At 45.4% G+C, this 11,331-nt stretch overlaps 1 protein-coding gene across 1 annotated transcript in view; it reads left to right on the top strand.

Annotated features, from left to right (window-relative positions):
* Positions 1–1,290: 1,290 nt before the first annotated feature.
* LOC142902585 (protein kinase C alpha type-like) overlaps positions 1,291–11,331 on the top strand; it is a 71,552-nt gene continuing 61,511 nt past the window's right edge. Inside the window, exons 1-2 of the mRNA XM_076047787.1 lie at positions 1,291–1,664; positions 3,287–3,318. Coding sequence (XP_075903902.1) covers positions 1,498–1,664; positions 3,287–3,318 — 199 coding nt within the window. The 5' untranslated portion in view covers positions 1,291–1,497. The remainder of the gene's footprint in view (positions 1,665–3,286; positions 3,319–11,331) is intronic.

The raw sequence follows: 11,331 nt of genomic DNA, 5'->3' as shown, positions 1-11,331 counted from the left end.
GCAGTAATAATAATAGTGTTATGACATAAATTAAAACAAGTAATAATTTTCACCACTAATGTGAATTTTGTCCACCAACAAATCGTCAACTTTTGACTTCATGACGTTGCTGCTGGTTTCATCTTGAACACGTCATGTATCCAGCAGTACCAGCAGCAGCAGTGCTAGTTTGACCTGCTCCTCCTCCCACTCCTCCTCCCACTCCTCCTCCCGCTCCTCCTCCAGCAACTTTTCAGTCCTCCAGAAGCTCTGTTCACTGTCCGACCAGTTCATCAGGTCCTGCTGCGCTGCTCAGTCATGCCCTAGGATTTAGAGTGAAGACTTCCAAAAGGTCTGTTTTCAACGGACTTTGTCTCTCAGGCTGCAGACTCCAGATCACACAAGCCTCAAACCTTCTCCCTGTGCTTTCTGAAGCTGATGGCTTCTAAAAATCTGCCCTCATTCTTCTTCCAGACTTCAAAAGAAAACATGATGAAAAATCAACTAGATTTTCTTCATCCAAACTGTTTGACTTCCATCAGGAATAGCTGCAGGATGGAATTAATGCAATGAAAATTTTGGAAGCTTTGTAGATTTTCTTTTAAGTTAATAAGTCTTGAAAACAGTTCTATATCATTCTATTTTATTATGAAGAGGTTGGAAGTGACGTGTGTCTTTGACCTCATTGCTTATTTATTATCTACTCTCATTTTATAGTTCATGATGAAGTGGAAAAAATGCTATATAAATACTATAAAAAATACTATAATCCAGCTAATGTAACTTGCTGGGAGTTTTTACTATTTTTATTTTTATTTGAAAATTTAATATCCTGTACGCACACTTTTTTAGAACGTTGTGTCACTGGGCTACAAAATGACATGTTGTCACCACAAGCCACTTTAATTTGCCGTCACGTGACAGGGAAACACCGGATGTCTTTTCAAGCTGTTGGGCGTGTCGCCAGTGAAGCCAAATATTTAGTTTGGCAGCTCAGGCGGCTGCATAATCTTTTTTGCTGTGTCTGTATTTGAAGCTACCGGAAACAGCTGCAAACACCCAGCAGTAGTTCAGGTTATTTTTGGTCATACTTGTATGTATTTTCTGGATGTATTTTCCCACGTTTCGATCCACATCCTCCTCATTCTCCTCTTGGCGGCGGGTCTTCTAGTTTCTATCCCTCAGCTTCTTTGATTTTATTTTGAAAGAGATTCTTATTTTGAAGGCGGTACCGGAAGCTGCGCGGCGTGGCTACGGCAGCTTGATAGGCAGCAGGGAAGCCCTCACACACACAGTCCGCACACAGTCTCGGGTGAGGAACCACCGCCGAACGGATACACACCCACACACACACACACACACACACACACTCACCCATACACATACACACACATACACAGCAGCGGCTCGCCGATTATTATTTTTTTTTATTATTATTTATTATTATTGTTATCACTAGTTTCTTTTTGACCGCGGCATTGATTAGTTTGTGCGATCCGACTGAGGGGTGGCGCTGACATGGCTGATGGGAGTTTCAACGAGTCGTCCAACCAGGACGTGGCCAACAGGTTCGCGCGCAAGGGAGCGCTGCGGCAGAAGAACGTGCACGAGGTGAAGAACCACAAATTCACGGCGCGGTTCTTCAGGCAGCCGACCTTCTGCAGCCACTGCACCGACTTCATCTGGTAGGAGCGCTCTCTCTCTCTCTCTCTCTCTCTCTCTCTCTCTCTCTCTCTCTCTCTCTCTCGCTCACCACATACACACTCACTCGCGCGCGCGCGCTCACTCACTCACCCTCCGACTGCCTGTTGCATATTGGATAACTTCACTCTGCGATGATGTAACACAACTTGGGGGAACTTTCCCTCCTCACGGACCGCCACACTTACTGGATACGCGCGCGCACGCACTCGCGCTCTCACTGCTTGCCTTGTAGAGTGACACGAACGCGTGCGTGCGTGCAGGAGCGCCGTCCCCCCGGTCCCTCTTTCCCCCGGCCACGCCCCTCCACCCTCCCTCTTTCCTCCGCCCCAGTGAGGGTAGTGGTTGTACCAGTGGAGCCGAACTGGAAAGAATTAAAATTCCTGTTTGTTTCTCTGGAATCAGTTGCGGAACAAAAGCCTTCTGTACTTCTTGTTCCAGTTCAATCCTGCTTTCAATACAGTGTCTGACAAAACGGAGAAAAAAACAAAACTAACGTAAATTAAACCCATGAGCTCTGTCAGTCTCTGCAGGCTACTGCTGCTCTGAAAGTCATCCTCAGTGTCCACTTCCTGTCCCAATGGCTGCTCGGGCTGATACAGAAGCACCGATGACTCATGAGCTCCGACTTCCTTCACGTCTCTGAGCGGTCGCAGTTTGTCATATTACAGAATTCCTCTTAAAAAACAAAACAAAAAAAAACAAAACACATGTGGACATAGGTCAGAGTTTGTGGTGAAGAGTAACCCGACCCCTACACCTACCCCTTGGGTTAGGGTTGTGGACTTTGAAGGTGGACTGGGGATCCGCTGGTATAAGTTTGGGTCCAGAGGACGGCCAAACGCCCAGAATACTTGTATGAATTCCGTGTTTGGTGGCAGCTTTGGCGAGAAGGTGTCAGCCCAGTTAAATGTGAAAACCAGTTGACCAACTTGTCCAGATGTCCTGCTTGGGATTACAGTCAGACCAGGACACTTACTTAGGTACAACATTTTACATCTGTTGCCCCCTCCTTAACGCAGCATCTAACACTCTACACCACACCTCATTTCAAGCGGAAGAAGAAGAAGAAGAAGAAGAAGAAGAAGAAGAAGAAGAAGAAGAAGAAGAATTCGGTTAGGTTGAGGTAGGGTTAGGGTAGGGTTATGGGTAAGGGTAAGACCTTCTCACACCATCAGAAAGTTCACAGACTCAAACTCTCTGGTGGCTCCAGTGCAGAATCACCAGTGTTGAAGGACCTTGTTGTCTTCAGGGCTTTTTGATCCCCCATTGAGGCAACAATGGTAAAAGTTCACTGTCTGTTGTCGTCAAATTGCTCTTTACCTTCACCACAACTGTGCCTTGCCTGCTTCACAAACAAGGGTGTGTCAGCATTCCTCAGGTCCGGTGTAAGTTTGCTCTTTATTTTGTTTGCTACAACCGCAGAAGGCACCGCACAACGGTTAAACACACAAAGTGTGGCGTAGCGTGCGGTAACGCGTCCTTTTGTGTGTATGTGTGTGTGTGTGTGTTTGAATGAATTTTCACATTTCAGAAGAGAGAAAGCGAAAGGTAATGCAACTTATTTTTTCTTTCTCTCTCTCTCTCTCTTTCTCTGTGCCTGCAGGGGGTTTGGAAAACAAGGATTCCAGTGTCAAGGTAAGACAGAAAACTCCAAGAGCTGTGTTTGTGTGTATCTTTGTGCGTGCGTGCGTGTGTGTGCGTGTGTGAGTGTGAAGAGGTGTGAAAATAAGAATTTCTCCCTTGCTGGAACATCAAACATCCTCAGCTCGAAGGTGAAGTTGTTCTGGTTTCTGAGCTGTGCGTCGCTGGCTCGGTTCAGATGGGATTTTGTCAAGTTATTTGGACTCCAGTTGTTGGATTCTGCTGCAGGTTCAACCTGCAGAGGCCTGAACAAGAACAAGAACTAGAACTAGAATTAGAACATTCCATAATACTGAGCAACACTGATAAACATCAGGACTTTATGGCTTGCCGACGTGTGTGTGCATTATACTGCGTTTGAAAGTCCTTGCTGTTTTATGACCGACGGGAGGCCAATTAAAGCTGTGCACACTGGTGTGTGACTGGCCCCGCCCCCTTCATCTGGCCTCAGGTGATTCGATTGAGTGGAAAAGAAGAGTTCAGAGGTTTGTGATGTCACAGAGGGCCTCCATGTCCATGTTGGCATGACAACATGCTGTGATTGACTGTCATTGGAATTGGTGTCATTGGGTCCCACACACAAAGCAGCATATTTTATATGTGTGTGTGTGTGTGTGTGTGTGTGTGTGTGTGTGTGTGTGTGTGTGTGTGTGTGTGTGTGTGTGCATATATATGTGTGTATATATGCATATATATGTGTGTATATATACACATACACACATGTATATATGTACATATATGTACAATTACAATAATATGTGTATATAATACCTAATTATATTTGATATAATTTGCATGGCAGCCACACCAATGGAAATCAGGTGTTTTTATGAGACGTGTGGGCGGGGTTTCTTTTACCAGAGTGCGGTCTGGTGTAACCGCCTCCCACCGTTTAGGTCGACCCGACTCATTTGTTTGATCTTCGGGGTTGGGGGGGGGGGTCCCTCTGAACTGCGCTTTACCCACAGATCACAGCTGGTGTTGAACTATGCAGCTCCAAAACACACACAGGTGTGTCGCACAAAGTTCAACACACCATCTCATCTGAACATTACAGGAAGTGGAACCGGTCATTAGAGTCAGGTCCTGAGGAGGTCCATGTTTTCTCAGAATTGTGTCTTTCTTGGTCAACCATGCTTGTCTTTTAACTTAAAACTTTGAGTTTAAGCAGTCCAGTAAGTTTTAAAGTTGTGTTGTGAGTGTGTTTTGTTAAGTCCTTCAAGGTGACGCAGCGGTTAGGGTTAGTCTAACCTAACCTATCACTAACCTGACCTTAACCCAGGCAAGAAGGTTGTGGGTTCCGTTCTTTCTGGGCCTCCCTGTTAGCTTCCTCCCTCCAGGTCCTGATCTCAGCACCTGCATCTCTAATCCGCAAATAAATTGAAGAAAACAATTATATTGTTTGTTTTTGTGTTTTTGCGTTTAGGTTATTACATGTATGAATGAGATTAGTTGAGATTCTCAGCAGAACTTATCACTGAATCGATCATCAACTACCACTTAATATATTCAGCAATAATTCAGATCCTTGATGCAGTACAAACTGTTTTCTCTGCCTTGCTGGACGGAAGCCTTCTGAGGGATCCGTCAGCTGAAGCCTTGAAGGTAAACACTTCAGTGTGATGACTCATAATTCAGACGCCCCGCCCACCGCCGTGCTGGAATGCATCATATGGAGAGAGAGAGAGAGAGAGAAAAAGAGAGAGAGAGGTCTTCACCCAATAGTGACTCATCATGCCTACACTGTCAGATGGTTAATAGGATCTTTATTGTCGTCTGGGAGCCAAGTCTCACCTGTTAATTTATCCGTTCTCCTGTTTATCCGTGGGGGCGCTACGCTAACAGCCACACACCTACTGTCTGCCAGGTGCTGAAACAAGCTGTCAGCCCAGGAGCGACAAGTCAGGAGGAGTCTCTGGTTCTTTGACGATGATGATGATGATGATGATGATTGTGATTGTGATGATGGCAGTGATGATGGTGATGTCGGTGGCAATGATGTTGGTGGTGATGACGATGATGATGATGATGATAATGGTGATAATGGTGATAATGATGATAGTGGTGAGGATGACGATGCAATGAGGATGATGAAGACGTTGGTGGTGGTGGTCGAAGATGGAAATCCATTGACCTGTAAAACATCTTCAATACCGGTACATTTATAATAATGTTCCATGTTTGCGGTCTAACTGCAACCTCTGTGTGGTGAGTCCTCTAACGTGGAGACACCAGCGTTAGTGTTCACCACCGCTGATGGTCCAATCAATAAAAGGGGCGGGGCATCGTTTAGGCTGATAGCACCGCAGAGAGAGACACCAGCTGCAGTTGTGCGCTGTGACACGAGTCGCACCGCGCTGCACCACTGTTGTAGGTCCCCAAGATCTGGTTACCACAATCAACACTACTGGCCTGGAGAGGATCCAATACGGCACCGAGCCATCAATGCAGGGATCGATAGCCGTAGCAATTTGCGAGCGGCGCGACTCCCTGTAATGATCCAGAGACGCTGCCGCCTCCTCGCTAGTTGTGTTGTGTTGCGCTGCACTTGTGACCTTGTGATCGCTGATTGTGTCACAGACACCAGGCTGCTCTCCATGAAACATAAGAGCAAATGTGGAGGAGTCGTGTTGTTGTCATCACAAACAAAGTGCCGCTCGTGATGCTACGTTTGAAACGAAACGCTTCCTGCTTCTGAAGTGTCGCAGTGCAAAGGCCTTGCACAAGGGCGCTGGCAGTCGGGGGTTTTCAGAGTATGTTAGAGAATCAGTGGCGGCTGCTGCACAACCAGGAAATCCATGTTGTGGGTTGAAGACAACTCGAGCCCGATTGACTCTGTTTCAATAAGATATCCACTAGTTGTGTAATTATACAATCTATTGATGGTTTCTTCTTTGATAATTTGCTTCTTTGACTTTAACAAGATAAAAGGCACTGCAGCCACATATACAGTGCCCCCAGGTGGCCTGGCACGACGTTGCATAACCTCTGATTCATGAGTTTGGTGCAAAAATTGTGATAAATGCTCAAGTTGTGTCCCCCCCCGAGTGGATCAAATCTAGTGACAGACTCTAGTTGCAAATGAAGGCCCGCACAATTGTGTTATTTTGTTGTTCTACTCGGATGCTGTGTGTGTTTGTTTCAGCTTGCACTGTTGTGACAGCTAATGGGGATCCAATAAACCGATAAATCAATCAGCCATTTCCTTTTCTGAGCCCTGATCAGGGAGCCGCGCCACTTGAGAATATACCCGACGAGTCTCCGGAATGTCTGTTTGTCTTGTGATGAAGGCGAAAATGTCGCCGCCCACCTGCCTCAGACACCTTGTTATGCAACAGTGTAAACACGGTGGCGGCTCCTGCAGTCGCTCAGACCGAGAAGCTTTGTACAGGAAGCAGCCGACAGCTTGGTCACCGTCTCAATACTTTGCGGTCTCGTCTGATGTTTGTTGGCCCGTTGTCCTGACATATGGAAGTGTTTTCATTCACCCAAGACCTTTGGCGTGTGGCAACAGTGGCTTTGTAGAGCCTTTGCCTGCTCGCTGCTGTTTGGACAGCAGTCAAAATATCCTTGTAGCGCCGCTGCCAGGCTAACCCCCAATAATGACGCTGTTGACACTTGAAAGGTAAACAGCCGGCGGATGTTTTTTCTCAGGATTCGCTTGATTCAAAGCTCCAGGTTCCGCAGTTAGCCACCTTTAGCATGCGACTAACTGGACGTTTCTGCCTCCCACTTCCTGTCACTTCACTGTTGACTTCATCTGGTTGCCTTGTCGATAGCAAGGTTAAGTTGAGGCAACTGGACTGGTTTTGTTATCCAGGCGTTTTAACCTAACTTCTGCAATAAGACTACTTGGATGACTGAGAACCTTCACAAATGACAAACACTCCTCATGCTAACCTTGCTAATGGGACAGACAGTGCGTAAAAATCTTTTTCCTTCTAATTCTCTGTCTCCTTTGATTTGCCTTGTTTTTTTTAGGCTTAACTTAGCCGTGATAATATGTCAGAAAGGCTACGTTAGCATCTCCTCCTTTCCAAGCAGATCCTCGATATGTATCTCCAGCCCATTGACATCTTTGAGTTCAGTCCATTTAATCATTAAAATCTCAGACTAAAAACCTTAAGCATTTAAATGAAACCAGTCAAAATCCAACGTTCACATAATAATAAGTTGTTTCTTTATTAATATCAATATGGAGGAGAAACAAAAAAAGGTGCTAGCTCTGGTTTCAGTCTTGGCTAGGTAGCGCCGCTGCCCTCTGCTGGGACTCATGGCAAGCAGCTTTGATTTCTTTTTTCATCCCCGGCATCTCGTTCACTTATTCTCCTATTTCTTTGTGACCCTTTGTGAGGTCATCAGACCCGTTGAATGGAGCGGCCAGAGGCGGCAGGCGTCTTGCAAGAGTCTGTGTGTGTGCGTGTGCGTGCGTGCGTGCGTGTGTGCGTGCGCGTGTGTGTGTGTGTGTGTGTGTGTGTGTGTGTGTGTGTGTGACAAGTTGGAGGGTGTGGGGTGTGGAGTTGAACAGCAGCTATATTTAGAGGAAGTGCGGCAGCCTGAAGAGACGCTGCTTCACATAGTCCGGCTGCTGTTTTTAGTCTTGGTCTCTGGACGCACCTGATACTGCCGCCGCACTCATGTTAGCAAGTCACGCAGATCCACTAGAACTGTGAAGAACCCCCTGTTCTCATTCCTCTGGAGTCTAGACTTGGCTCACTAGTTCTGTTTGACCCTGCAGGTTGGATCGGGTGGTTTAAGTTTTAAAGGCCCAAATTACTTTGTTGTATTTGTGTGAAAAGGAAAAATTATGATGGGCATTTTGGTTTTTACTATGAATGCATCTGTTATTTACTCCTGTTTATTTGAATATCTTTTAAGAAAAAAAAACGTTTTTGCATCACCATATTCCCTAATTTCTGTGGAATCTTCATGTGTTTATTTATTTTTTGTGTGACTGCCTTATGGTGCACAAACATAAAAAGTCAACAACAGTTCAAAGCTAACGGGAACAGAGACCCGGTTTATATGGTGGTAAACAAACACCTGAAGCGTGTGCTATCTTTAAGCACGTGCTAGCTTAAAACTAATATGTAAAGATAAGGTGTGGAGCGACGGGATGCTAATTTGCATTTGAAGGCCAGACACTGAATGTCTCTGTCATACCTGACTTGACGATGTGGATTCATAAAAGATTTAGCTACTACTGCTAGCTAGCTAGCTGGCCTTGCAGAGAGAAGAACAGAGAACGTTCTGGAAAGCTTTGTGTCTCTCTTCATGGGTTTCTTTTTTTTATTTTTTTTAATGGGAAATCAATTTGCACAGCAGCTGCATTAGACAGACCCGCTGTCTGCATTATTTATTCACCACCTCAACTTCCACCAGAGGTTTTTTCTGCTGTGTTGTCGTTTTCCAAAGTCGTTATAGCCTCTCATTGTTCTGAATTTATAATGTTCATAATCAAGTTTCTTTGGATTAATGTTGCTATGTCCATATTTAGGCGATGGAGCAATTTGCAAGTGAAACCTTTTGATGACCTTTGACCTGACGACTCAAAGCTGATTTTACTTTTTACATAAGGATATATATTTATTTTTTTTCTAAGGTTTTGGGAGTAGCCACCTGTGAATCAAAAGGTCACTGTTGAAAATGTGCTCTGCTGTTGTTAAGGCTGAGCTGAAGTTTATCCATCACGACTGCTCACTCACTGACTTACTCCTGAGCTGGAACTCTCCAAGTGAGTCTTGCGACGCTACAGCGTTTGCTAACTGTTTGCTGCTAACTTCCTGCCGCCTCGCGACTTCCTGCCTGCAACTTGCAAACTCACGTTTCCCTCATGTTTTAGCGGCGCACAACGCCCGCCTCCAGAGTTTCTCCTCCTCCGCCGTGGTGTCTTCTTTGTGAGAGTCTTTTGACCTTCAGACTTAGTTGTTTGTTGTCTTAGTTGCAAATGGAAAAGAAGGGCCCAACACGTTGTGTGATGGCTTTTTTTCAGAAAAAAATCATCGTCAAGAATCACACGTCTTCCCGCTTTCACGAAGGGCTTCAGAAGATTTTTTTTTTCTCCATCTCTGCTTAGATTTGAGCTAAAAAGATAAATAAATAAATAAAACCAATGAAGTAAAGTTAATAGAAAATGAAGTAAAGTTAATAGAAAATGAAATTTGTTTGCTTGTTGGTGAGAGAAAAACACCTCTTATGTTGACTCAAAGTTCCATAGCCGCACAGCAAGACCGCATTGTTTGTGAGTAGTATTTCCAATGCTATGCCTGCAGAGGCGCTAGAGATCCGAACTGCCTGATGTCCAAGGGGTTAACAGTGGAATCAGATTGTTAGATCAGGTCCTGGACCAGGTGGGAAGTTCCCAAACTCCTCCCCCAAAATCCTTCGATCTTGTTCTTCTGGAACAAAAAGTCCTGCATATCCTGCTCCCCCTACTGGTCTTTGACTTTAAGGACAGCTGACCACTGGTTGAATCCACTGTGACAGTGTCGGATGACATGGAGTCCAGGTGGTTGTTCAGAATGCACAGATGATTTATGTATGTGTGTATTTTTTGGCCGCGTGACTTCAGCTAAGCACAAGTTTTTGCTCGGTTCAGTATTTCTCAGACAGTTGATGACGGTGGTTTGATGTTCCACTGTGGTTTTAATGGAGGCTTAATGGGAGGATTAACTTCTGCTTCAATAAAAAAAAAAAAAAAAGAAAAACACTCATTCAGAACATTTTTTTATGACCTGTTTTCTGTTCTTTGTGGGGGGGGGATTAACTGTTTGGCCAAATGCACTCTGAATAGAAGCTCTGAGGAAAATAAACAAAACATATCAGATAAAACAAAATCCCATTCCTGTTTTTTTTTCAGTTTTTGTTTTTCAGGTTCCGTCTCCGGTGTTTTTTTTTTGTCTTTGACAACGAAGCTGAATTGATGGTCGTCTAGTGCTGGTTTGTGTCTGAACGACTTTCAGTAGAAGCATCAAGATTCACAAATCTTCACAAAGATTTTCCGGTCATTCATTTCAAGTCCTTAAAACATTGCAGTGGTTTGAATTTGAATTGGAGTCGGAAAAACCTACAGAGCAATCACCACAGTCGCTGATGTTTCCTTTTATCCTACTGTGATCTCACATTTAAAATGAATCCTCTCACTGTTACAGGATGTGATATGACTGAACTGCTGGTAAAAGGATAAGGATAAGGTCTCAGCATACACCAGGGTCTTTGCCCCCCCCCCCCCCCGAAGCACAGTTTGGTGCTTCAACTTGAGGAGACTGTTCAGTTCCTCCTGGTGAGATTGTGATCATCATGATTCACTTCTCTCCCATTAGGAATTGATCTCTTGCTTTGGGGCTTTTGGTCAAAGGCATCGAGACGTTCGAGTGATGGAGGAAAGAGACTTTCATATCCCGGTGCTGCAACAGAATGAGTCGTTGTGAGAGGCTGCAGAAAAGACGCAGCGGCGATCTGGAAGCTGCGATCTTTCAGAAGCAGCAGCGGCTCTGCTTGAATCGCTCAGATTTCCTCTGTGGCTTTTTTCCAAATGAGAAACTTGATGAGATGAAACCTCCGTGTAACGTGATCTTCCTCAGGCAGGAGCCAGAGTCTTCCCTGCTGAGCCCCTCCTCTATCCCCTCCCCTTCCCTACAACCCCCCGCCCCCCCTTAGACGCGGTACCTTGAAGCCGGACAGGTCACATGCCATTAGTCACAGGGGACCAATAATCCCGCAGATCTTTCATTAGGTTTTATCGACTCCGTGTTTTATTGCCGCGAGTAGTTACAGTCGCTGCTAAACCCGTTCCGATAATTCTTCACAGCGTTCTAACCCGTTTACACAAACATCGCTTAATGCCGACGTGCATCTGTTTCTAAAACTGTCTTACCCGTCGGCCTGGACGTCAACATCTGCCCCGTGGGCGTGGTCAGCGGCTGAACCCAGGCCAGCCCGGACTACATTCTGTCGATCGTCCTGTACGTTGTGGTCCAGGACTTCCTCTGCTACTCTGCTTATGTT

This window comes from Nelusetta ayraudi, unplaced genomic scaffold (genome assembly GCF_046127955.1).
Source record: "Nelusetta ayraudi isolate G7.1 ecotype Tasmania unplaced genomic scaffold, CSIRO-AGI_Nayr_v1 ptg000095l, whole genome shotgun sequence".
In the NCBI taxonomy this organism is placed as follows: domain Eukaryota; kingdom Metazoa; phylum Chordata; class Actinopteri; order Tetraodontiformes; family Monacanthidae; genus Nelusetta; species Nelusetta ayraudi.
This window is presented reverse-complemented; position numbering and strand designations above follow the sequence as displayed.